This window comes from Rhinichthys klamathensis, unplaced genomic scaffold, assembly GCF_029890125.1.
Source record: "Rhinichthys klamathensis goyatoka isolate OS25496 unplaced genomic scaffold, OSU_Roscu_1.1 h1tg000496l_1, whole genome shotgun sequence".
In the NCBI taxonomy this organism is placed as follows: domain Eukaryota; kingdom Metazoa; phylum Chordata; class Actinopteri; order Cypriniformes; family Leuciscidae; genus Rhinichthys; species Rhinichthys klamathensis.
The window spans coordinates 90,661-117,500 of record NW_026606979.1 but is presented as its reverse complement, the minus strand read 5'-3'; the positions used below and the strand labels follow the sequence as shown (position 1 = coordinate 117,500).

General features: G+C 46.5%; 1 protein-coding gene across 2 annotated transcripts in view; it reads left to right on the top strand.

Annotated features, from left to right (window-relative positions):
• The window catches only part of mid1 (midline 1), a 57,084-nt gene extending 30,628 nt beyond the window's left edge, over positions 1-26,456 (top strand). For both annotated transcript variants that reach the window (XM_056237683.1, XM_056237681.1), the window contains exons 3-10: positions 8,758-8,853; positions 9,262-9,369; positions 10,234-10,382; positions 12,962-13,089; positions 14,845-14,988; positions 23,223-23,384; positions 25,246-25,450; positions 26,041-26,456. In XM_056237683.1, coding sequence (XP_056093658.1) covers positions 8,758-8,853; positions 9,262-9,369; positions 10,234-10,382; positions 12,962-13,089; positions 14,845-14,988; positions 23,223-23,384; positions 25,246-25,450; positions 26,041-26,389 — 1,341 coding nt within the window. In that variant the 3' untranslated portion in view covers positions 26,390-26,456. The remainder of the gene's footprint in view (positions 1-8,757; positions 8,854-9,261; positions 9,370-10,233; positions 10,383-12,961; positions 13,090-14,844; positions 14,989-23,222; positions 23,385-25,245; positions 25,451-26,040) is intronic.
• The last annotated feature ends 384 nt before the right edge of the window (positions 26,457-26,840 follow it).

The window sequence follows — 26,840 nt, the reverse complement described above, 5'->3', positions numbered from 1 at the left end:
ACACACACACACACTCTCTCATAGTTTCCAGCTGGGTTTTTGTCAGATGCTTGTACTCGGTCTGTGCTTTCAGAGCAGATTTTTGAGTTTGTACGGCAGGAATATCAGCAGAGACGTGTTATTTGTAACATGCACATTTAAACTTGTATTTCTCTGTACTAATATATGAACAAGACCTGTGGAAAAAATTCAGAACTACTTCAACTGGAGTTTAAAAACCCAGAAATCTGATTAAATGGAGCGCAAACAGAGACCTTAATTAAAGTCTCATGTAAAACAAAAGTCATAATAGAGGGGATCGTTCAGAAAGAGGACATATTATAACTTTTATCAGAGTCGTGATGTAGTTTTCAGGCTCTACTAGAACAGGTTTTCCTGCTTGAATGTTGATTATTCTCCTCATATTCTCCATTGTTGCGGCTCCTCTCTTCCCAGTCTGTCAGTAACGCTCTGTTTACTTCCTGTCTCTATGAAGCCCCTCCTTCTGAAAAGCACACTGTGCTCTGATTGGTCGGCTGGAGCAGTGTGTTGTGATTGGTCGAGCGCTTCGAGTGTGTTTGGGAAATGCCCCGCCCCTTTCCATAACCGCCAGTTTAACACACCACTGACTAACTCAACCAGGCCCCGCCCCTTTATTCTGCGCATTAATTATTATAATGAGGAATATTGTGACGTGTTCGTTCCGGAAGAAACTCAAGATACAATGGAGGCGTTTCAGGAGTTCAGAAACACTGACACTGATATAGAGGAGAACTGGAACAGCAACATCACACACTGAACACAGAAAAGATTAAGATCTCATTAAGTTCTGATCTGAGATAGAGTATATAACTAAGCACTGTTCGCTTTGCTCTGAGATGTCAGTGTTATCTGCTTAAAGGACCCCATTTTGAAGCGTCTCTAATGCCTGCTAACAATAGGAGCTCGACAGTTCTCCCTCTTTTCTATGGCTCTTCTTCACACCTCAACATGTATTGCATAAATGATTCAGAGTTTCAGATAAAAGCCTCTATTTTCGTTCAGGCCGAGGCACTCTGAAATGCTGTGGCCTAAAAAACGTGCTGTGAGGGATTTGAGCCATGTGGGATTTTCCTACTTTCTATTATAATGGCGGTTCATTCCTCAATGCTCTTAACCCTCATCCTTCACATCCTTCCCTCGGGTTCTGTAACGCATCTCTCCCTCGCGTTCTGTAACGCATCTTTCCCTCGCGTTCTGTAACGCATCTCTCCCTCGCGTTCTGTAGCGCATCTCTCCCTCGCGTTCTGTAGCGCATCTCTCCCTCGCGTTCTGTAGCGCATCTCTCCCTCGCGTTCTGTAACGCATCTCTCCCTCGCGTTCTGTAACGCATCTCTCCCTCGCGTTCTGTAGCGCATCTCTCCCTCGCGTTCTGTAGCGCATCTCTCCCTCGCGTTCTGTAGCGCATCTCTCCCTCGCGTTCTGTAGCGCATCTCTCCCTCGCGTTCTGTAGCGCATCTCTCCCTCGCGTTCTGTAACGCATCTCTCCCTCGCGTTCTGTAACGCATCTCTCCCTCGCGTTCTGTAACGCATCTCTCCCTCGCGTTCTGTAACGCATCTCTCCCTCGCGTTCTGTAGCGCATCTTTCCCTCGCGTTCTGTAGCGCATCTCTCCCTCGCGTTCTGTAACGCATCTCTCCCTCGCGTTCTGTAACGCATCTTTCCCTCGCGTTCTGTAACGCATCTCTCCCTCGCGTTCTGTAGCGCATCTCTCCCTCGCGTTCTGTAGCGCATCTCTCCCTCGCGTTCTGTAGCGCATCTCTCCCTCGCGTTCTGTAACGCATCTCTCCCTCGCGTTCTGTAACGCATCTCTCCCTCGCGTTCTGTAGCGCATCTCTCCCTCGCGTTCTGTAACGCATCTCTCCCTCGCGTTCTGTAACGCATCTCTCCCTCGCGTTCTGTAACGCATCTTTCCCTCGCGTTCTGTAACGCATCTCTCCCTCGCGTTCTGTAACGCATCTCTCCCTCGCGTTCTGTAGCGCATCTCTCCCTCGCGTTCTGTAGCGCATCTCTCCCTCGCGTTCTGTAACGCATCTCTCCCTCGCGTTCTGTAACGCATCTCTCCCTCGCGTTCTGTAACGCATCTCTCCCTCGCGTTCTGTAGCGCATCTCTCCCTCGCGTTCTGTAGCGCATCTCTCCCTCGCGTTCTGTAACGCATCTCTCCCTCGCGTTCTGTAACGCATCTTTCCCTCGCGTTCTGTAACGCATCTCTCCCTCGCGTTCTGTAGCGCATCTCTCCCTCGCGTTCTGTAGCGCATCTCTCCCTCGCGTTCTGTAGCGCATCTCTCCCTCGCGTTCTGTAACGCATCTCTCCCTCGCGTTCTGTAGCGCATCTCTCCCTCGCGTTCTGTAGCGCATCTCTCCCTCGCGTTCTGTAACGCATCTCTCCCTCGCGTTCTGTAACGCATCTTTCCCTCGCGTTCTGTAGCGCATCTCTCCCTCGCGTTCTGTAGCGCATCTCTCCCTCGCGTTCTGTAACGCATCTCTCCCTCGCGTTCTGTAACGCATCTCTCCCTCGCGTTCTGTAGCGCATCTCTCCCTCGCGTTCTGTAGCGCATCTCTCCCTCGCGTTCTGTAACGCATCTCTCCCTCGCGTTCTGTAACGCATCTCTCCCTCGCGTTCTGTAACGCATCTCTCCCTCGCGTTCTGTAACGCATCTCTCCCTCGCGTTCTGTAACGCATCTCTCCCTCGCGTTCTGTAACGCATCTCTCCCTCGCGTTCTGTAACGCATCTTTCCCTCGCGTTCTGTAACGCATCTCTCCCTCGCGTTCTGTAACGCATCTCTCCCTCGCGTTCTGTAGCGCATCTCTCCCTCGCGTTCTGTAACGCATCTCTCCCTCGCGTTCTGTAACGCATCTCTCCCTCGCGTTCTGTAACGCATCTTTCCCTCGCGTTCTGTAACGCATCTCTCCCTCGCGTTCTGTAGCGCATCTCTCCCTCGGGTTCTGTAACGCATCTCTCCCTCGGGTTCTGTAACGCATCTCTCCCTCGCGTTCTGTAACGCATCTTTCCCTCGCGTTCTGTAACGCATCTCTCCCTCGGGTTCTGTAACGCATCTCTCCCTCGCGTTCTGTAACGCATCTCTCCCTCGCGTTCTGTAACGCATCTCTCCCTCGCGTTCTGTAACGCATCTCTCCCTCGCGTTCTGTAACGCATCTCTCCCTCGCGTTCTGTAGCGCATCTCTCCCTCGTGTTCTGTAAGGCATCTCTCCCTCGGGTTCTGTAACGCATCTCTCCCTCGGGTTCTGTAACGCATCTCTCCCTCGGGTTCTGTAACGCATCTCTCCCTCGGGTTCTGTAACGCATCTCTCCCTCGCGTTCTGTAACGCATCTCTCCCTCGCATCTCTCCCTGCGCATCTCTCCCTCGCGTTCTGTAACGCATCTTTCCCTCGCGTTCTGTAACGCATCTCTCCCTCGGGTTCTGTAACGCATCTCTCCCTCGGGTTCTGTAACGCATCTCTCCCTCGGGTTCTGTAACGCATCTCTCCCTCGCGTTCTGTAACGCATCTCTCCCTCGCATCTCTCCCTGCGCATCTTTCCCTCGCGTTCTGTAACGCATCTTTCCCTCGCGTTCTGTAACGCATCTCTCCCTCGCGTTCTGTAACGCATCTCTCCCTCGCGTTCTGTAACGCATCTCTCCCTCGCGTTCTGTAACGCATCTCTCCCTCGCGTTCTGTAACGCATCTTTCCCTCGCGTTCTGTAACGCATCTTTCCCTCGCGTTCTGTAACGCATCTCTCCCTCGCGTTCTGTAACGCATCTCTCCCTCGCGTTCTGTAACGCATCTCTCCCTCGCGTTCTGTAACGCATCTCTCCCTCGCGTTCTGTAACGCATCTCTCCCTCGCGTTCTGTAACGCATCTCTCCCTCGCGTTCTGTAACGCATCTTTCCCTCGCGTTCTGTAACGCATCTCTCCCTCGCGTTCTGTAACGCATCTTTCCCTCGCGTTCTGTAACGCATCTCTCCCTCGCGTTCTGTAGCGCATCTCTCCCTCGCGTTCTGTAATGCATCTCTCCCTCGCGTTCTGTAACGCATCTCTCCCTCGCGTTCTGTAACGCATCTCTCCCTCGCGTTCTGTAACGCATCTCTCCCTCGGGTTCTGTAACGCATCTTTCCCTCGCGTTCTGTAGCGCATCTCTCCCTCGCGTTCTGTAACGCAGAACGTTCTGAATGCGTTAACGCATCTTTCCCTCGCGTTCTGTAACGCATCTCTCCCTCGCGTTCTGTAACGCATCTCTCCCTCGCGTTCTGTAACGCATCTCTCCCTCGCGTTCTGTAACGCATCTCTCCCTCGGGTTCTGTAACGCATCTTTCCCTCGCGTTCTGTAGCGCATCTCTCCCTCGCGTTCTGTAACGCAGAACGTTCTGAATGCGTTAACGCATCTTTCCCTCGCGTTCTGTAACGCATCTTTCCCTCGGGTTCTGTAACGCATCTTTCCCTCGCGTTCTGTAACGCATCTCTCCCTCGCGTTCTGTAACGCATCTCTCCCTCGCGTTCTGTAACGCATCTCTCCCTCGCGTTCTGTAACGCATCTCTCCCTCGCGTTCTGTAACGCATCTTTCCCTCGCGTTCTGTAACGCATCTCTCCCTCGCGTTCTGTAGCGCATCTCTCCCTCGCGTTCTGTAACGCAGAACGTTCTGAATGCGTTAACGCATCTTTCCCTCGCGTTCTGTAACGCATCTTTCCCTCGGGTTCTGTAACGCATCTTTCCCTCGCGTTCTGTAACGCATCTCTCCCTCGGGTTCTGTAACGCATCTTTCCCTCGCGTTCTGTAACGCATCTCTCCCTCGCGTTCTGTAACGCATCTTTCCCTCGGGTTCTGTAACGCAGAATCTTTCCCTCGCGTTCTGTAACGCATCTCTCCCTCGCGTTCCCTCGGGTTCTGTAACGCATCTCTCCCTCGGGTTCTGTAACGCATCTCTCCCTCGCGTTCTGTAACGCATCTTTCCCTCGCGTTCTGTAACGCATCTTTCCCTCGCGTTCTGTAACGCATCTTTCCCTCGCGTTCTGTAACGCATCTCTCCCTCGCGTTCCCTCGGGTTCTGTAACGCATCTCTCCCTCGGGTTCTGTAACGCATCTCTCCCTCGCGTTCTGTAACGCATCTTTCCCTCGGGTTCTGTAACGCATCTTTCCCTCGGGTTCTGTAACGCATCTCTCCCTCGCGTTCTGTAACGCATCTCTCCCTCGGGTTCTGTAACGCATCTCTCCCTCGCGTTCTGTAACGCATCTTTCCCTCGGGTTCTGTAACGCATCTCTCCCTCGGGTTCTGTAACGCATCTCTCCCTCGCGTTCTGTAACGCATCTTTCCCTCGGGTTCTGTAACGCATCTCTCCCTCGGGTTCTGTAACGCATCTCTCCCTCGCGTTCTGTAACGCATCTTTCCCTCGGGTTCTGTAACGCATCTCTCCCTCGCGTTCTGTAACGCATCTTTCCCTCGGGTTCTGTAACGCATCTCTCCCTCGCGTTCTGTAACGCATCTCTCCCTCGCGTTCTGTAACGCATTTTTCCCTCGCGTTCTGTAACGCATCTCTCCCTCGCGTTCTGTAACGCATCTTTCCCTCGGGTTCTGTAACGCATCTCTCCCTCGCGTTCTGTAACGCATCTTTCCCTCGCGTTCTGTAACGCATCTCTCCCTCGTGTTCTGTAACGCATCTTTCCCTCGCGTTCTGTAACGCATCTTTCCCTCGCGTTCTGTAACGCATCTTTCCCTCGGGTTCTGTAACGCATCTCTCCCTCGCGTTCTGTAACGCATCTTTCCCTCGCGTTCTGTAACGCATCTTTCCCTCGGGTTCTGTAACGCATCTCTCCCTCGCGTTCTGTAACGCATCTCTCCCTCGCGTTCTGTAACGCATCTCTCCCTCGCATTCTGTAACGCATCTCTCCCTCGCGTTCTGTAACGCATCTCTCCCTCGCGTTCTGTAACGCATCTCTCCCTCGCGTTCTGTAACGCATCTCTCCCTCGCGTTCTGTAGCGCATCTCTCCCTCGCGTTCTGTAACGCATCTCTCCCTCGCGTTCTGTAACGCATCTCTCCCTCGCGTTCTGTAACGCATCTCTCCCTCGCGTTCTGTAACGCATCTCTCCCTCGCGTTCTGTAACGCATCTCTCCCTCGCGTTCTGTAACGCATCTCTCCCTCGCGTTCTGTAACGCATCTCTCCCTCGCGTTATGTAACACATCCTTCCCTCAGGGATCAAAATGACCCGAAGCCCTAAAATTATACTTTTTTTTGTACCCAGAAAGCTTTTTTTATTTCATTTTGATAATATTTTTCTATATCTTAATGCAATTTTTTTGTTATTTTTTATTTATTTACCTTTAAATTACTAGATTTAGATCAATAAATAATAAATAAATAGCCTAGTAATTTAAGCACATTCCTCACATTCTTTCAACTTATTGTATTTCAACTTAACTCACAATTTCATGCATAACCCTTTTAATTCAGCTCTAAATATCTTACATTGGGTGTCTTTGCCGACCTCTTGTGGAAAAATAATAATATATCATGATATTTCATTTCATGGCCTTATAGCTCTATATGGAGCAGAGGAGCTGTTCCCCTGGGTCCTAAAGTCAGTTTTTCTTCAGTGTGCATTTTTAGTTTTACTCTGTGTACTGAAACATTCCTCGTATTCCAGTCATTCCTAAGGGGGTCAGATTGACCCGAGGGAACGGATTTGTTACTTTTTTAAATTTCAATCACAAAACTCCTCGAATCCATTCAATTTTTTGTGTATTCGTGGTTCAAGTGCGACAAAAGTCCTGGTCTCGGACCTTCTGATGAACACTCAATTCTTTTAATTATTTCATAAAAATATTCAGGGTCAAAATGACCCGAGAGAAGGATGAAGATGAGATGTACTGTATATGATATCTAATGTAATGCTACTGTTAGTTGTGCAGTTTTCAGCAAATGTCTCCTGGGGGTGAATCATGCATGCTATCATTTCTACAAGCGTATTATTATCAGCAGTGAGGATCGTTTACAGTAGAGTGTGTTGCACATCTACAAACGCCGCTGAACAGGTCTAATCATGTAGAAACCTTGATGCAAATGTGACAGAATCAGGGTTGTGGATGATGAAGGTTCGTATTCATGCAATTATTTAGAGATTATTTTGATAGTAGCAATAAAAGTATAGTAGTAGCCAAGATAATAATGCAGATGTTCATTTTAAATTAGAATCAACTTGTCATTTTGTAAAGTGCAAAATCTTGCATTGCAGGAATCAGCATTTAGGATTAATTCTGCATGCATACTTCCAAACATGGAATAAAAAGGCTTGATTATGTCAAATCTATAATTTAATACCTGGTTTGATTTTTGCATTATTGCTACACTTAATAATTGAAGAAATGACTCTAATATTCATGATTGTTCCACAGGAATCTTGTTTCAATCTCCCCAAAATGAAGTATGTTTGTATTTCACATTTGCTATTTGGGTTTAAATCCCAAAGATAAACCGAGACGTATAATCTGAAGAAATGAAATATCATACAGTAAATCAGCGCTCTGAGAGAGAGTGTGTGTTTTCCGTCTCTCTGATCATCTATTTTTAGCGTTGTGCACATTACACATGCTCTCTTTGCTCTCTTGTCATCGCTTGAACTCAGCGACCTCATTTCCTATCCTCACAACTCAACATCTCAAATCTCATATTTTACATTTTTTTTATTTACTGGCCGGACCAATGAATCAGATGCTATTCATATTAAAGGTTCTTCACGAATAAATTAAGAAATATTTAATATTCCACACTGTTTCTGGGTCGCTAAACAAATTAGTGACACGCAATACAGATAGATTTACTTCTTCCAGATTCTCTTTGGAATATTTTTTTCATACTGGAGAAAATGAGAATAATTTAGAAAACTTACATTTTAACAAAGTGACAAAGTATCTTTACTGTCACATTTATAATCTTACAAAAGATTGTATTTCAAATAAATGCTGCTTTTTAAAAACTTTCTAGTCATCAAAGAATTGAAAAAAAAGTATCAGTTTCCACAAAAATATGATTTTCAACACTGATAATAATCATAAATGTGTCTTGAGCATCAGATCCTCATATTAGAGTGATTTCTGAAGGATCATGTGACACTGAAGACTGGAGTAATGATGCTGAAAATTCAGCTTTGATCACAGGAATAAATTACACTTTATTATATATTCACATAGAGAACAGCTGATTTACACTAGAGTAATATTACACTGTTTTACTGTATTTTTTTATCAAATAAATGCATTTATTGCATTATTCAGCATTATTTATTCCGTGTTTTTTGACTTACATTTAAAAATCAGATTCTCTGGAACATTTCAAATCACGCTTGGATATCACGATCCTCATGTTTATTTCTCACTCAAATTGTTTTACATTTTATATCATTTGTAGCATCTTGTATCAAAGGCATTTGCATTCGTGTTCTGGGATATTAAGCAGGAACACAATCTGCGTTGAGGTTAAAGCTCATCAAACGGACTCAATCTAGTAGATAAATTCCCAATCCGCGGCGCCGCTCGCCTCCCTCCCCCATGAAGGGTTATCGCTCGGCCCGAGGCTTCGGGAGCCACACACTCATGCGTCGCACGCCAGACACAGACGAGCTCAAACACAGGGAATTATGGATGTAGGATGTTTGGTAGATTATCATATTTTCCCTCATTGTCTTAAATTGTGCTGCACATGTAAAGCGCTGCTTTTCTGATGTTGCTGTTATTTTTCCTCAGCAAATGTTGGATTCCAACCTCAGCAATTTGATCAAGAGGAACAGCGAGCTGGAAAACCTCATGGGGAAGTTGATCCAGACGTGTCAACATGTGGAGGTAAACAAATGTAATGGAAACAAGATGATCTTGACTTGTGAATGTTGCAGTCCACTTTAAAATATAAAAACGGGTGAAAAAAGGAAGTGAGTTTGAACATGTGAAATGTATTTGTTTTACTTATTTATCACAAAATACCAATGTTTTTATTGTCATTAATCACTTATAAGATTGTAAAACATGTTTTTGTAACAGTAATTCAATCTGATTCTCTGATTGGATGAGCCGTTTATCATGTCACTGTTATTGTTGTGTCATAAAGCGCATCGGACTGTGGTTGTACCTGGTTTGCCCCTTCACTGCGGTGTGACTCTACTTGCCCTGTTATATGGAGGAAGTTGTTCGTTTGCACAAAACATGTTGTCATATTTGCCATAATTTCCGTTGTTCTGCTTGTTTTGCTTCCAGCACAACGCGGCTCATCAGGAGAGCAAACTGACGGAAGAGTGCGACACGCTGATAAACATCGTTCAGCAGAGGAGACAAATCATCGGCACCAAGATAAAAGAAGGAAAAGTACGATCATCAACATAATTCTCTCATTTGTAAAGAAATCGATGCCAAAGATGCATTCAATTGATCAAAAGTGACAGTAAAGACAATTATAATGTTACAAAAGATTCTGTTTCAAATAAATCTTGAACTTTTTATTCATCAAAGAATCCTGAGAAATAAAATGTATCAGTTTCCACAGAAATATGAGCTGTTTTCAACACTGATAATAATCATAAATGTTTCTTGAGCATCAGATCCTCATATTAGAGTGATTTCTGAAGGATCATGTGACACTGAAGACTGGAGTAATGATGCTGAAAATTCACAGGAATAAATTACACTTTACTATATATTCACATAGAAAACAGCTGATTTACACTGGAGTAATATTACACTGTTTTACTGTATTTATGATCATAGAAATGAAGCTTTTCTGATTCTGAAATAGAATCTTTTGTAACATTATAATTGTCTTTACTGTCACTTTTAATCAATTCAACGCATCCTTGCTGAATAAAAGTAAACATCTCAATGAAGCATTATAAAGCATCTTACTTGCTGAAGTTTTAATGCTGAGTTGTTGTTAAATGGGAAAGAACAAAAGGCTTTGGGATTTTCTCTCAGAGGAAACTCTGCTTCCTTCCTCACTGCACGTCAGGGTCAGAGTTCACTAATGTATCGCCACAGCCAGAGGTTATTATTCAGGCCGTATGATATTACAGATTTAGTTTTCACATCTGAATTTATGTTTACACAATAATCTTTTATATTTGATGACAAAATGGAGGATCATTTGCTGGTTTAGAAAAGTCTGTGTGCACATGTGTGTGTCTGAATGGTAATGGCCTGTTCAGTCTCATATTGTGTGTGTGTGTGTGTGTGTAGGTGGTTCGGGTGAGAAAGCTAGCTCAACAGATCGCTAACTGTAAGCAGTTTGTGGAGAGATCGTCCTCACTCATCGCTCAAGCGGATCAAGCTCTGAAAGAGACGGACCACGCTCGATTCCTGCAGACTGCAAAGAGCATCTCAGAGAGGTGACGAAACATGACACGCCCCTACTGTTGGACACGCCCCTACCTTACGGCACTCCCCCTATCTTCCATTTCAACATGCTCCTACTGTTAGACACGCCCCCTACCTTACGGCACTCCCCCTACCTTCCATTTCAGCACACCCCTACTGTTAGACACGCCCCTACCTTCCATTTCAGCACACCCCTACTGTTAGACACGCCCCTACCTTCCATTTCAGCACACCCCTACTGTTAGACACGCCCCTACCTTCCATTTCAGCACACCCCTACTGTTAGACACGCCCCTACCTTCCATTTCAGCACACCCCTACTGTTAGACACGCCCCCTACCTTACACTTTAGCATGCCCCCTACTTTTGGACATGCCCCCTACTGTTGGACACGCCCCTACCTTCCATTTCAGCACGCCCCCTACTGTTGGACATGCTCCCTACTGTTAGACACACCCCGTACCGTTCACCACGCCCCTACTGTTAGACACGCCCCCTACCTTCCACTTTAGCATACCCCCTACTGTTGGACATGCCCCCTACTGTTAGACACGCCCCTACCTTCCATTTCAGCATGCCACCTACTGTTAGACACACCCCCTACCATTTCAGCACGCCCCTACTGTTAGACACGCCCCCTACCTTTCAGCACGCCCCTACTGTTAGACACGCCCCCTACCTTTTGATACGCCCCCCTACATTTCAGCACGCCCACTATAATTAGACACGCCCCTACCTTCCATTTCAGCATGCCCCCTACTGTTAGACACACCCCCTACTGTTAGACACACCCCCTACCATTTCAGCACGCCCCTACTGTTAGACACGCCCCCTACCTTTCAGCACGCCCCTACTGTTAGACACGCCCCCTACCTTTTGATACGCCCCCCTACATTTCAGCACGCCCACTATAATTAGACACGCCCCTACCTTCCATTTCAGCATGCCCCCTACTGTTAGACACACCCCCTACTGTTAGACACACCCCCTACCATTTCAGCACGCCCCTACTGTTAGACACGCCCCCTACCTTTCAGCACGCCCCTATTGTTAGACACGCCCCCTACATTTCAGCACGCCCACTATAATTAGACACACCCCCTACCATTTCAGCACGCCCCTACTGTTAGACACGCCCCCTACCTTTCAGCACGCCCCTACTGTTAGACACGCCCCCTACCTTTTGATACGCCCCCTACATTTCAGCACGCCCCTACTGTTAGACACGCCCCCTACCTTACACTTTAGCATGCCCCCTACTGTTGGACATGCCACCTACTGTTAGACACGCCCCTACCTTCCATTTCAGCACGCCCCCTACGGTTGGACACGCCCCCTACTGTTAGACACACCCCCTACCGTTCACCACGCCCCTACTGTTAGACACGCCCCCTACCTTACACTTAAGCATGCCCCCTGCTGTTGGACATGCCCCCTACTGTTGGACACGCCCCTACCTTCCATTTCAGCACGCCCCCTACTGTTGGACACGCCCCTACCTTCCATTTCAGCACGCCCCCTACTGTTGGACACACCCCCTACTGTTAGACACGCCCCCTACCTTACACTTTAGCATGCCCCCTACTGTTGGACATGCCCCCTACTGTTAGACACGCCCCTACCTTCCATTTCAGCACACCCCTACTGTTAGACACGCCCCTACCTTCCATTTCAGCACACCCCTACTGTTAGACACGCCCCTACCTTCCATTTCAGCACACCCCTACTGTTAGACACGCCCCTACCTTCCATTTCAGCACACCCCTACTGTTAGACACGCCCCTACCTTCCATTTCAGCACACCCCTACTGTTAGACACGCCCCTACCTTCCATTTCAGCACACCCCTACTGTTAGACACGCCCCCTACCTTACACTTTAGCATGCCCCCTACTTTTGGACATGCCCCCTACTGTTGGACACGCCCCTACCTTCCATTTCAGCACGCCCCCTACTGTTGGACATGCTCCCTACTGTTAGACACACCCCGTACCGTTCACCACGCCCCTACTGTTAGACACGCCCCCTACCTTCCACTTTAGCATACCCCCTACTGTTGGACACGCCCACTATAATTAGACACGCCCCTACCTTCCATTTCAGCATGCCCCCTACTGTTAGACACACCCCCTACTGTTAGACACACCCCCTACCATTTCAGCACGCCCCTACTGTTAGACACGCCCCGTACCTTTCAGCACGCCCCTATTGTTAGACACGCCCCCTACATTTCAGCACGCCCACTATAATTAGACACACCCCCTACCATTTCAGCACGCCCCTACTGTTAGACACGCCCCCTACCTTTCAGCACGCCCCTACTGTTAGACACGCCCCCTACCTTTTGATACGCCCCCTACATTTCAGCACGCCCACTATAATTAGACACGCCCCCTACCTTTCGGCACGCACACTACTTTTAGACACGCCCCCTACCTTTAGGCACGCCCCCTACTCCGATCTGCAGATACCCACACTTGGCTGTAACAACTTTTGCAAAAAAATATAGTGCAAGCAAATAAATAAGTTTATGCATCAAATTGTGGCCTTAATTAGTTTGTGTTAACCCATTTCATGTTATATAATTACAGAGTCTCAATGGCAACCGCGTCCTCACAGGTCCTGATTCCAGAGATCAACCTGAACGACACGTTTGACGCGTTCGCACTGGACTTTTCCAGAGAGAAGAAGATGCTGGAAGGTCTGGATTACCTCACAGGTTAGTTCAGTGCTCAACTTGGTTTGTATGTAAAATAATGCAGCTATTATATTTAAGGTTCTCTCTTTATTTTTCTTTTTTTCTTTTTAAAAAAACTTTATTTATTGTATTTTTTGTTAAGACATATCAAAACCATACAACACATATAAACCAACATCTACTCACTCACACATGCTTTCCACAACATCTAACAATAACAACATATACAATATATCAACATATACATAAATGTAAAAAATAATAACCATAATAAAAAAAATAAAAAATGTAGATTCTCCTCGTTCAAAGTAATTCAGTGTCTCTTCTTCAAGAACTTTTCCAACATATAAATGTTTGATTTTCCCCTGCATATTCCAGAATCCAGCAGAAAGCATTTTACTCTGCTGATTCAAGAATTTCTTTCAACATCATATCTTTATTTTTCTATTAAAAAATTACATTTTTTTCTGATGTCATGGTGCAGCAACAGTTTGAAGATAATGTCTTGCTAATGAAGTGAAGGCTTTAGCTGTCTGAGCACTAGCGAGCCAGAACCGGGTCTCTGGGTGCGCATAAGAAAAACTGGGTGTGCCACATTTATTGTCAGATTAATGTGCAAAAACCCCAGACTGCGTATCACTAACTTTACAGAATAGGCTGATGTGTAAAACTATACTCAGGCTCGCCACATAACCATAATACTGGGCTATATCAAATACAACTCAGGGCTCAACATTAGGGCTTTTCATGAGCTTGTCCTTATGATTATGGCTTACAGATATGAAAACCCCAAATTCAAAATTAGAATATTGTGAAAAGGTTTTCATATCTGTAAGCCATAAACATCAACATTATAACAAATAAAGGCTTGAAATATCTCACTTTGCATGTAATGAGTCTATATAATATATTATTTTCACCTTTTAACTTGAATTACTGAAATAAATGAACTTTTGCACGATATTCTAATATTTCGAGTTTCAGCTGTATTTGTTTGTTGAACGGTCACATGTAACAGTGTCACATTTTCAGTCGTGATGGTATTTAGCATTATTTGTCGTGTGATGTTTAACTGTATCATGTTATAAATATGAAAACTCCACATGAATTTTAACAGCTATGTGTTCACTGAGTTTCTTTGTGTGAGCATTTTTGTTGGCAGTCCGATTTTTGGCAGATATTATTTAAATAAATAAAAAAAATATTTTTTTTTTTAATTAATATTGTAAGTAAACAACAATAGCCCAAATTTAGAAAAATATTTTTTATTAAGGCTTTTGCATGTATTATTATGTTGGCTACGCCTGTGTCTGAGTAATGTTAGTTGAACAGAAGAGCCCGTATGACATGTTTCTGCATGTACACCAGGTCAAGCGTGTGTTTCTGGCCTTTTGCACGCAGTGTGAATAATGCATGCGGCGGCATGAATACTGACACACACGTGAGATGTGTGAGCTAACCTAACACGAGATTGAGTTATACACTGTATGCTTAAAACAAGCTAAATTATCTGGCAATGATAATTCAAACAATTCAAATTGTTCTGACCCCATTGGCAGATAATGTTGCTTGTTTTAAGAAACAACTCACTTAATTTTGATTTATTTACCCAGAAAAAAAAGACTACTTTACTACTTTAGTAAATGCATCTTGATTTAAGAATTTTCTAGATATTTGGACTGGAAACAAGACAAAAATACTGAGTAAGAAAAGCATTTTTTGCAGTGTAAAGTCTCTGGGCCTGAAATGTGTGTGAAATGTGTTGTTTTGTCTCAGCTCCGAACGCTCCCACCATCCGCGAGGAGCTCTGCACGGCCTCTCACGACACCATCACAGTCCACTGGACATCAGAGGACGAGTTCAGTGTGGTCTCATACGAGCTCCAGTACACCATCTCCACCGGCCAGGCTAACGTCGTCAGTGAGTAACCCAGCCGACACAAACCCAAGCTCGCTCCATATGAGCCATCTGTAACGCACCGTCTGTAACGCACCGTCTGTAACACACCGTCTGTAACACACCGTCTGTAACGCACCGTCTGTAACGCACCGTCTGTAACGCACCGTCTGTAACACACCGTCTGTAACACACCGTCTGTAACACACCGTCTGTAACGCACCGTCTGTAACACACCGTCTGTAACACACCGTCTGTAACGCACCGTCTGTAACACACCGTCTGTAACGCACCGTCTGTAACGCACCGTCTGTAACACACCGTCTGTAACTCACCGTCTGTAACACCGTCTGTAACACACCGTCTGTAACGCACCGTCTGTAACACACCGTCTGTAACGCACCGTCTGTAACACACCGTCTGTAACACACCGTCTGTAACGCACCGTCTGTAACACACCGTCTGTAACGCACCGTCTGTAACACACCGTCTGTAACACCGTCTGTAACACACCGTCTGTAACGCACCGTCTGTAACACCGTCTGTAACGCACCGTCTGTAACACACCGTCTGTAACACACCGTCTGTAACACCGTCTGTAACGCACCGTCTGTAACGCACCGTCTGTAACGCACCGTCTGTAACACACCGTCTGTAACACCGTCTGTAACACACCGTCTGTAACACACCGTCTGTAACACACCGTCTGTAACGCACCGTCTGTAACGCACCGTCTGTAACACACCGTCTGTAACACACCGTCTGTAACACACCGTCTGTAACGCACCGTCTGTAACACACCGTCTGTAACACACCGTCTGTAACACACCGTCTGTAACACACCGTCTGTAACGCACCGTCTGTAACGCACCGTCTGTAACACACCGTCTGTAACGCACCGTCTGTAACACACCGTCTGTAACGCACCGTCTGTAACACACCGTCTGTAACACACCGTCTGTAACACACCGTCTGTAACACACCGTCTGTAACGCACCGTCTGTAACGCACCGTCTGTAACGCACCGTCTGTAACACACCGTCTGTAACGCACCGTCTGTAACGCACCGTCTGTAACACACCGTCTGTAACACACCGTCTGTAACGCACCGTCTGTAACACACCGTCTGTAACGCACTGTCTGTAACGCACCGTCTGTAACACACCGTCTGTAACACCGTCTGTAACACACCGTCTGTAACACACCGTCTGTAACACACCGTCTGTAACGCACCGTCTGTAACACACCGTCTGTAACGCACCGTCTGTAACGCACCGTCTGTAACACACCGTCTGTAACACACCGTCTGTAACGCACCGTCTGTAACGCACCGTCTGTAACACACCGTCTGTAACACACCGTCTGTAACGCACCGTCTGTAACACACCGTCTGTAACGCACTGTCTGTAACGCACCGTCTGTAACACACCGTCTGTAACGCACCGTCTGTAACGCACCGTCTGTAACGCACCGTCTGTAACACACCGTCTGTAACGCACCGTCTGTAACACCGTCTGTAACACACCGTCTGTAACACACCGTCTGTAACACCGTCTGTAACGCACCGTCTGTAACGCACCGTCTGTAACACACCGTCTGTAACACACCGTCTGTAACGCACCGTCTGTAACGCACCGTCTGTAACGCACCGTCTGTAACACACCGTCTGTAACACCGTCTGTAACACACCGTCTGTAACACACCGTCTGTAACACACCGTCTGTAACGCACCGTCTGTAACGCACCGTCTGTAACACACCGTCTGTAACACCGTCTGTAACACCGTCTGTAACGCACCGTCTGTAACACACCGTCTGTAACGCACCGTCTGTAACACACCGTCTGTAACACACCGTCTGTAACACACCGTCTGTAACACACCGTCTGTAACGCACCGTCTGTAACACACCGTCTGTAACGCACCGTCTGTAACGCACCGTCTGTAACACACCGTCTGTAACACACCGTCTGTAACGCACCGTCTGTAACGCACCGTCTGTAACACACCGTCTGTAACACACCGTCTGTAACGCACCGTCTGTAACACACCGTCTGTAACGCACTGTCTGTAACGCACCGTCTGTAACACACCGTCTGTAACGCACCGTCTGTAACGCACCGTCTGTAACACCGTCTGTAACGCACCGTCTGTAACACACCGTCTGTAACGCACCGTCTGTAACACACCGTCTGTAACACACCGTCTGTAACGCACCGTCTGTAACACACCGTCTGTAACACCGTCTGTAACACACCGTCTGTAACGCACCGTCTGTAACACACCGTCTGTAACACCGTCTGTAACACACCGTCTGTAACACACCGTCTGTAACGCACCGTCTGTAACACACCGTCTGTAACACACCGTCTGTAACGCACCGTCTGTAACACACCGTCTGTAACACACCGTCTGTAACGCACCGTCTGTAACGCACCGTCTGTAACACACCGTCTGTAACACACCGTCTGTAACGCACCGTCTGTAACACACCGTCTGTAACACACCGTCTGTAACGCACCGTCTGTAACACACCGTCTGTAACGCACCGTCTGTAACACACCGTCTGTAACACACCGTCTGTAACACACCGTCTGTAACACACCGTCTGTAACGCACCGTCTGTAACACACCGTCTGTAACACACCGTCTGTAACGCACCGTCTGTAACACACCGTCTGTAACGCACCGTCTGTAACACACCGTCTGTAACGCACCGTCTGTAACGCACCGTCTGTAACGCACCGTCTGTAACACACCGTCTGTAACACACCGTCTGTAACACACCGTCTGTAACACACCGTCTGTAACACACCGTCTGTAACGCACCGTCTGTAACACACCGTCTGTAACACACCGTCTGTAACGCACCGTCTGTAACACACCGTCTGTAACGCACCGTCTGTAACACACCGTCTGTAACGCACCGTCTGTAACACCGTCTGTAACACACCGTCTGTAACACACCGTCTGTAACGCACCGTCTGTAACACACCGTCTGTAACGCACCGTCTGTAACGCACCGTCTGTAACGCACCGTCTGTAACACCGTCTGTAACACACCGTCTGTAACACACCGTCTGTAACACACCGTCTGTAACGCACCGTCTGTAACGCACCGTCTGTAACACACCGTCTGTAACACACCGTCTGTAACGCACCGTCTGTAACGCACCGTCTGTAACGCACCGTCTGTAACGCACCGTCTGTAACACACCGTCTGTAACGCACCGTCTGTAACACACCGTCTGTAACGCACCGTCTGTAACACACCGTCTGTAACACACCGTCTGTAACGCACCGTCTGTAACGCACCGTCTGTAACACCGTCTGTAACACACCGTCTGTAACACACCGTCTGTAACGCACCGTCTGTAACACACCGTCTGTAACGCACCGTCTGTAACGCACCGTCTGTAACGCACCGTCTGTAACACCGTCTGTAACACACCGTCTGTAACACACCGTCTGTAACACACCGTCTGTAACGCACCGTCTGTAACGCACCGTCTGTAACACACCGTCTGTAACGCACCATCTGTAACACACCGTCTGTAACGCACCGTCTGTAACGCACCGTCTGTAACGCACCGTCTGTAACGCACCGTCTGTAACGCACCGTCTGTAACACACCGTCTGTAACACACCGTCTGTAACACACCGTCTGTAACACACCGTCTGTAACACACCGTCTGTAACGCACCGTCTGTAACGCACCGTCTGTAACACACCATCTGTAACGCACCGTCTGTAACACACCGTCTGTAACGCACCGTCTGTAACGCACCGTCTGTAACGCACCGTCTGTAACACCGTCTGTAACACACCGTCTGTAACACACCGTCTGTAACGCACCGTCTGTAACACACCGTCTGTAACGCACCGTCTGTAACGCACCGTCTGTAACGCACCGTCTGTAACACCGTCTGTAACACACCGTCTGTAACACACCGTCTGTAACACACCGTCTGTAACGCACCGTCTGTAACGCACCGTCTGTAACACACCGTCTGTAACACACCGTCTGTAACGCACCGTCTGTAACGCACCGTCTGTAACGCACCGTCTGTAACGCACCGTCTGTAACACACCGTCTGTAACGCACCGTCTGTAACACACCGTCTGTAACGCACCGTCTGTAACACACCGTCTGTAACACACCGTCTGTAACGCACCGTCTGTAACGCACCGTCTGTAACGCACCGTCTGTAACACACCGTCTGTAACGCACCGTCTGTAACACACCGTCTGTAACACACCGTCTGTAACACCGTCTGTAACGCACCGTCTGTAACGCACCGTCTGTAACACACCGTCTGTAACGCACCGTCTGTAACGCACCGTCTGTAACGCACCGTCTGTAACTCACCGTCTGTAACGCACCGTCTGTAACGCACCGTCTGTAACGCACCGTCTGTAACGCACCGTCTGTAACGCACCGTCTGTAACGCACCGTCTGTAACGCACCGTCTGTAACTCACCGTCTGTAACACACCGTCTGTAACGCACCGTCTGTAACACACCGTCTGTAACACACCGTCTGTAACGCACCGTCTGTAACGCACCGTCTGTAACGCACCGTCTGTAACGCACCGTCTGTAACACACCGTCTGTAACGCACCGTCTGTAACGCACCGTCTGTAACGCACCGTCTGTAACACCGTCTGTAACGCACCGTCTGTAACACACCGTCTGTAACACCGTCTGTAACACCGTCTGTAACGCACCGTCTGTAACACCGTCTGTAACGCACCGTCTGTAACGCACCGTCTGTAACACCGTCTGTAACACACCGTCTGTAACACACCGTCTGTAACGCACCGTCTGTAACGCACCGTCTGTAACACACCGTCTGTAACACACCGTCTGTAACACACCGTCTGTAACACACCGTCTGTAACACACCGTCTGTAACACCGTCTGTAACGCACCGTCTGTAACACACCGTCTGTAACGCACCGTCTGTAACGCACCGTCTGTAACACACCGTCTGTAACGCACCGTCTGTAACGCACCGTCTGTAACACACCGTCTGTAACGCACCGTCTGTAACGCACCGTCTGTAACACACCGTCTGTAACGCACCATCTGTAACACACCGTCTGTAACGCACCGTCTGTAACGCACCGTCTGTAACACACCGTCTGTAACGCACCGTCTGTAACGCACCGTCTGTAACACACCGTCTGTAAAGCACCGTCTGTAACGCACCGTCTGTAACACACCTTATCCGACTCTAATGGCATGATCTGGAAAAACAGAACTTGATTTTATTATAAATCCAGCGCTTCATAAAGCACTGCGGGGGATGTGAGGGTATTATAACACAAAAGCAAAACAGAATTCAGCCAGAAATGTGTGTGTGAGTTTTGTATCCGCGTAGATGTGTGGATTAGACAGAAGTAGAGCAGATTATCTGTACAATATGAGCGTAGACTAGCCTGAAGAGACGCAGACAGAGAAGCTTACTGAGTGAATAAGGTCACGGCGTGCTTAAAGAGCAGCGAGCCGCTGTGTAACGCAGAAGTGAAGCGCGGGGACACGAGGAGCATCTCTGGCTGCCGTGAGGATCATGTGTGTGTGTGTGTGGAGAGAGAGGCAGTGATAGATGTCTACTTGTATGCTTTTGCTCACTCAATCCCCATGTGTGCGGACGAGTGTGACGTTTAAGTCGTTTTATTAAACCCGCCGTCTCTCGTGCATCTGTTCCTCCGACACTCAACAACATCTCAGCTCTGCGTTACACACACTGCACAGACACTCCAGACACGCTATCCCCGTCTGACTGACATAGTCTTTATTCACAAATATCATTTGTTTGAATTGATCTGAATTTTATTTGTTGTGTGTATATATATATAAACATCAGTGCCGCCCGGATTTTGTGATCTTGCAATCGATGCATTATTTGAATTTCCAGGTTACAATTACAACATTTTTCCACAAAAAAAAAAATCTCTATCTGTATGTATACAGTATATATGGTGTGTGTGTATATATATATATATATATACACATATATATACATTTTTTGAATTGCAAATTTGGAAATTGAAATAATGCATCGATCATAAGATCACCATATCCGGCCAATTTATACAGTTTATGTTATGTATAAAATCTATATCTTTTGTGGATTAAATAAAATGTATACATGAGTATACATAATAATAATAATAAACTTTATTTTATATAGTGCCTTTAAAAGTAGCATTCTCAAAGCACTTTACATAAAAATAATGAAAATAGAAAGAAACAGAAAGAACAGTCTAGGCAGTAAAAACAAACAAGCAATAAAAATAGAAGGCCGATATAATAACAAACACCGCAATCACACGAATCACATAAAAGCCACCCTAAAAAAGTATGTTTTAAGGGACGATTTAAAAACTCTAAGGGATTCTGGATTCCTAATCTCAGAGGGCAGGGAATTCCACAATTTAGGAGCCAAAGAAGAAAAAGCCCGATCACCCATAGTTTTTAGCCGTGTTGTTTGGACAGTTAAAAGACCAGCTTCAGAAGATCGTAAAGCACGTGTAGGAGTGTAGGGGGTTAAGAGCTCACACAAATATTGAGGGGCCAAGTTATTCAAGGCCTTATAGGTGAGCATGAGAATTTTAAAATCAATACGAAAACTAACAGGAAGCCAGTGCAGTTTTTCCAGGATTGGTGTAATGTGCTCCCTCGCACTGGTCCCAGTCAGAACCCTAGCAGCCGAATTTTGTACCAACTGTAATTTACTCAGGGAAGCTTTAGAAACCCCAGCCAGCAAAGCATTACAATAATCAATACGTGAAAAAACAAAAGTGTTGATTAACTTTTCAGCCACAGAGAAGGTCAACATAGAGCGTAATTTGGCAATGTTTCTGAGACGAAAAAATGATGTTTTGACTGTGTTACGAACATGATGGTTAAATGTTAAATTGGTGTCAAATATCACCCCCAGATTTTTTAGTTTAGTTTGCAATTTCAAAGCAGAGCCATCCACACTTAAGGTTATGGACTCTGCTTTACGCAACTGAACATGGGGTGAGTATTGCTAGTAATCATCATAATCATCGAATGCAAAAAAGCAGAAAGGAATATTTCTACGCTGTTGACTTGAACACAGTTGATTTCAGTGATTATGCTCATGTACAGGTAACTGTATTTTTACGGTCACTAATGCTAATGACAACAATGCATAACGATTATTGGTCAGTTTTCGTTGCAAAACACAAATATCACTGCAGTTTTTGAGAAAAGCATATTCAGTCATTTTGGGCTGCAAAAGAAAGAATAAAAGTCAGAAAAAGATTCTAGTCATATATACACGTAGTTGCAGCAATACTAAACGATGTCTGAAATGATCTTGTAACAGCTGGATATAAACCCTTAAAGAATATCAATGTATCGTCCTTCTCTAGTTTTTTTATTGCAGGAATACATACAGAAATTCAACAAAATACACATATCAACTAAAACAAAACACAGACAAACAACAATATAAGGATAGATGAAGAAAAAAAATAAAAGGTAGAGAAAAGAAAGACCTTATAATTTGAAAGTTCTTTGGGGGTGTTGAGTGTTTTAGAGGGGTGGTATAATCCTCTTTCCACAAGATGTTGAATAAGTCTCTGATGTCCCGTGTGTGTGTGTGTGTGTGTGTGTGTGTGTGTGTGTGTGTGTGTGTGTGTGTGTGAAGTTTAGCTCAAAACACCCCACAGATATTTTCATATAGCATGTTAAAGTTGTCACTTTTTGAGGGTGACCAAAAACGCACTGTTTTTGTGTGTGTCCCTTTAAATGCAAATGAGCCGCAGATCCCAGCACAGGGGGCGGAGCTACAACAGCTCATGTCCTTTTACTTCACACACACACACACACACTGAACATAAAAGGCTAAAAGTTTTTGATATTTTCAAACCGAAGTCAGACAAACATGGAGAGATTCAAGAACATGTAGAGCAACAGGACATTTCTGAATGTTAGTTGATGAGTTTATGTTGCTGATGTGGAGTTATCGTCTAGTCATTGATCTGTCATGATCATCTATAACTCGTGTTCCCGGAGGCGGGGCTTATGTAAATGTTAGGGTTTGTGATGTCACTAACCCGGGAGGAAGCGAACTCTCCCTTTGCTCTGAGCTTTGAGTCGTAACTGTGCAGATGTTGTTTATGATCATCACACACTCACTCCAGCTAGGAAGTGACATCATGATGAGGTGTTCGGTGTGGTGGACCTGCGCTCCAGAACTGTGCTGACGCTCGTGTGGTTGCAGGTCTGTGTAACTCGCTGGACAGCTGGATGATCGCGCCCAACATTAAGCAGAACCACTACACCGTCCACGGCCTGCAGAGCGGCACCCGCTACATCTTCATCGTGAAGGCCATGAACCAGGCCGGCAGTCGCAGCAGCGCGCCGGGGAAGCTCAAGACCAACAGTGAGCGCACATCTGACTAGCAGGACATCCTCACACTTACTATAGGATTCAGAAGTTGGTGAGGGATCATGTAGATCCAGCCGGCTGTTATCTCAGAATAAACCCGACAGGGTGATCAGGACCAGGTCTCCATCCGCCTGACACACACACACACACACACACACACACACACACACACACACACACACACACACACACACACACACACACACACACACCCCTGAAGGGGTTTATTCTGAGTTCCCTCTCTCTCACACACTCACACACACACACACACACACACACACACACACACAACCCTGAAGGTGTTTATTCTGAGGTCACTCACACACACTCACACACACTCCTGAAGGGGTTTATTCTGAGTTCCCTCTCTCTCACACACTCACACACACACACACACACACACTCACACACACTCCTGAAGGTGTTTATTCTGAGGTCACTCACACACATACCTCTTAAGGGGGTTTATTCTGAGATCACACACACACACACACTCACAACTGAAGGGGTTTATTCTGAGGTCACACACACACACACACTCACAACTGAAGGGGTTTATTCTGAGGTCACACACACACACACACACACACCTGAAGGGGTTTATTCTGAGATTTCACACACACACACACACACACACACACACACACACACACACACACACACACACACACACACACACATGTTGTGTTTTCATGTTTTATGGGGACTTTCCATAGACATAATGATTTTTATACTGTACCGACTGTATATTCTATTCCCTTACACTAACCCTATCCCTAAACCTACCCATCACAGGAAACATTCTGCATTTTTACATTTTCAAACAACATCACTTAGTATGATTTATAAGCTGATTTCCTCATGGGGACCAAAAAATGTCCCCACACGAACAAGGATTTCGGATATTGCCATACTTGTGGGGACATTTTGTCCCCATAACGTAGGGTTTACCAGGCCACACACACACACACACACACCTGAAGGGTTTTATTCTGAGTTCCCTCTCTCTCTCTCTCACACACACACACACACACACACACACACACACACACACACCTGAAGGGTTTTATTCTGAGTTCCCTCTCTCTCTCTCTCACACACACACACACACACACACACACACACACCTGAAGGGTTTTATTCTGAGTTCCCTCTCTCTCACACACACACACACACACACACACACACACACACACACACACACACCTGAAGGGTTTTATTCTGAGTTCCCTCTCTCTCACACACACACACACACACACACACACACACACACCTGAAGGGTTTTATTCTGAGTTCCCTCTCTCACACACACACACACACACACACACACACCTGAAGGGTTTTATTCTGAGTTCCCTCTCTCTCTCACACACACACACACACACACACGCCCCTGAAGGTGTTTATTCTGAGGTCACACACACTCATGTCTTAAAACTTGCGCCTTGGATCCTGTTTCAGAGTGTGTTCTCGAGCTCAGAGTGTGTGTTCTCGAGCTCAGAGTGTGTGTTCTCGAGCTCAGAGTGTGTGTTCTCGAGCTCAAACACTGCTGTGTGAATGAACGTCCGGAACACATTAAAGTCTCTGTGTTCTGTAGCGCGGTGTCGTGTCAGCGGCCGCTAAGTTAATAACTAATGATCTTTACAACGGAAGTGAATCAATCAAAACTAACTTTATCTGGACAATAACTCTATTCTAGAGCTGCTGTAAAGCCTAAACACTGTTACTGTAATCTCCTGTTATCACTGTAAAGCTGCTGTGAAACTCTATATTGTTACAGCGCTGTATAGATGAAGGAGACGTGTGTGTGTCGCTGTATAGATGAAGGCGAGTTGACGTTGTTGTTGAATCTCAGGCCAGCCGTTCAAGCTCGACCCGAAGTCGGCCCACCGAAAGCTGAAGGTTTCCCACGACAGCCTGACGGTGGAGCGCGACGAAGCCTCGTCCATGAAGAGCCACGCCCAGGACCGCTTCGGCTCCGGGAACTACGGCGTCACCGGGAACGTGTTCATCGACAGCGGACGCCACTACTGGGAGGTTCTGATCGGGGGGAGCACGTGGTAACACACACACACACACACACACACACACACACACACACATCCTTTCCTTTAGGGCTTCGACCCGAAGCCCTAAAATTAGTCTTTTTTTTTCAGAAAGCTAATTTTATATATATATAAAAAAAAATTATGCAGTTTTTTGTTATTTTTTGTTTTATTTACCTTTAAATTACTAGATTTGATTAATAAATGAGTAATTTAAGCACATTCTTCATTCTTTCAATTTAAATTCTAAATAACTCACAATTTCGTGCATAATCCTTTTAATTCAGCTCTAAATATCTTACATTGGGAGTCTTTGCCGAGCTCTCGAGGAATAAAATATTATAACATGATATTTCACGACTCTATACGGGCTTATAGATGGAGCAGAGGAGCTGTTCCGCTGGGTCCTAAAGCCAGTTTCTTCAGTGTGCATTCAGACACACATGTAGACATTATGAAAATGTTTTTATTTTGGATGCATTTGATCGTTACCCAGCCCTAGCTGTTTCACTGTTTGTACTGCATCAGCCTTGGTGAGCAGAACTGACGTCTCTAATAGGTCTGAACTGTCACAGCTGTTATGAGAGCTCTGTAATTCCTCACAGGTTTGCGATTGGCGTCGCATACAAATCGGCTCCCAAACACGGCTGGGTGGGGAAGGACTCGACGTCGTGGGTCTTGAGCCGCTGCAACACCTCGTGGGCCGTGCGTCACAACAGCAAAGAGTTCCCCATCGAGCCGTCTCCTCACATGCGGCGCCTGGGGGTTCTGCTGGACTACGACTCCGGGTCGCTGGCGTTCTACGACGCCGCAGGAACACAACACCTCCACACCTTCGACATCTCCTTCTCTCAGCCCATCTGCCCCGTCTTCAGCGTGTGGAACAAGTGCTTGACCGTCCTGACCGGGCTGCCCATTCCCGACCACCTGGAGACCGGCGACCCGCACAACTGAACCCACGTCACGAGCCTCCGCCACACACCTGCTGTTAGCATGCGTCTCAGATGACGTCAGTGTACCCGTCAAAACAGGCCGAAACACATCTCTTTACATACTATATATCTATATTCAGATTTTTGACAGGTGTTGACAGTATTTAAGAGCAAAAATGCTGTAAAAACCTTTAATATGGGGACAAAATCAAACAGGAATTACGAATCTGGATTTATCCAGTGATTTTTGCTCTGGTGATGTATGCAAAGTAGTGCATTTTTAATCAGATAATGCCTCATTTGCATATTTAAACATTTCAGAAAACTCGCCATAAATTTTTTTTGCAATTCTTAATATAATCAATGATCTGAGCGAGATCTATGAGTTATATGATTGTGTTGAGCTGAACAGTGACGTGTTTCTGACAGATGAGACGGATGTTAATGCAGGAGTGGAACGGCTCTTCAAACCC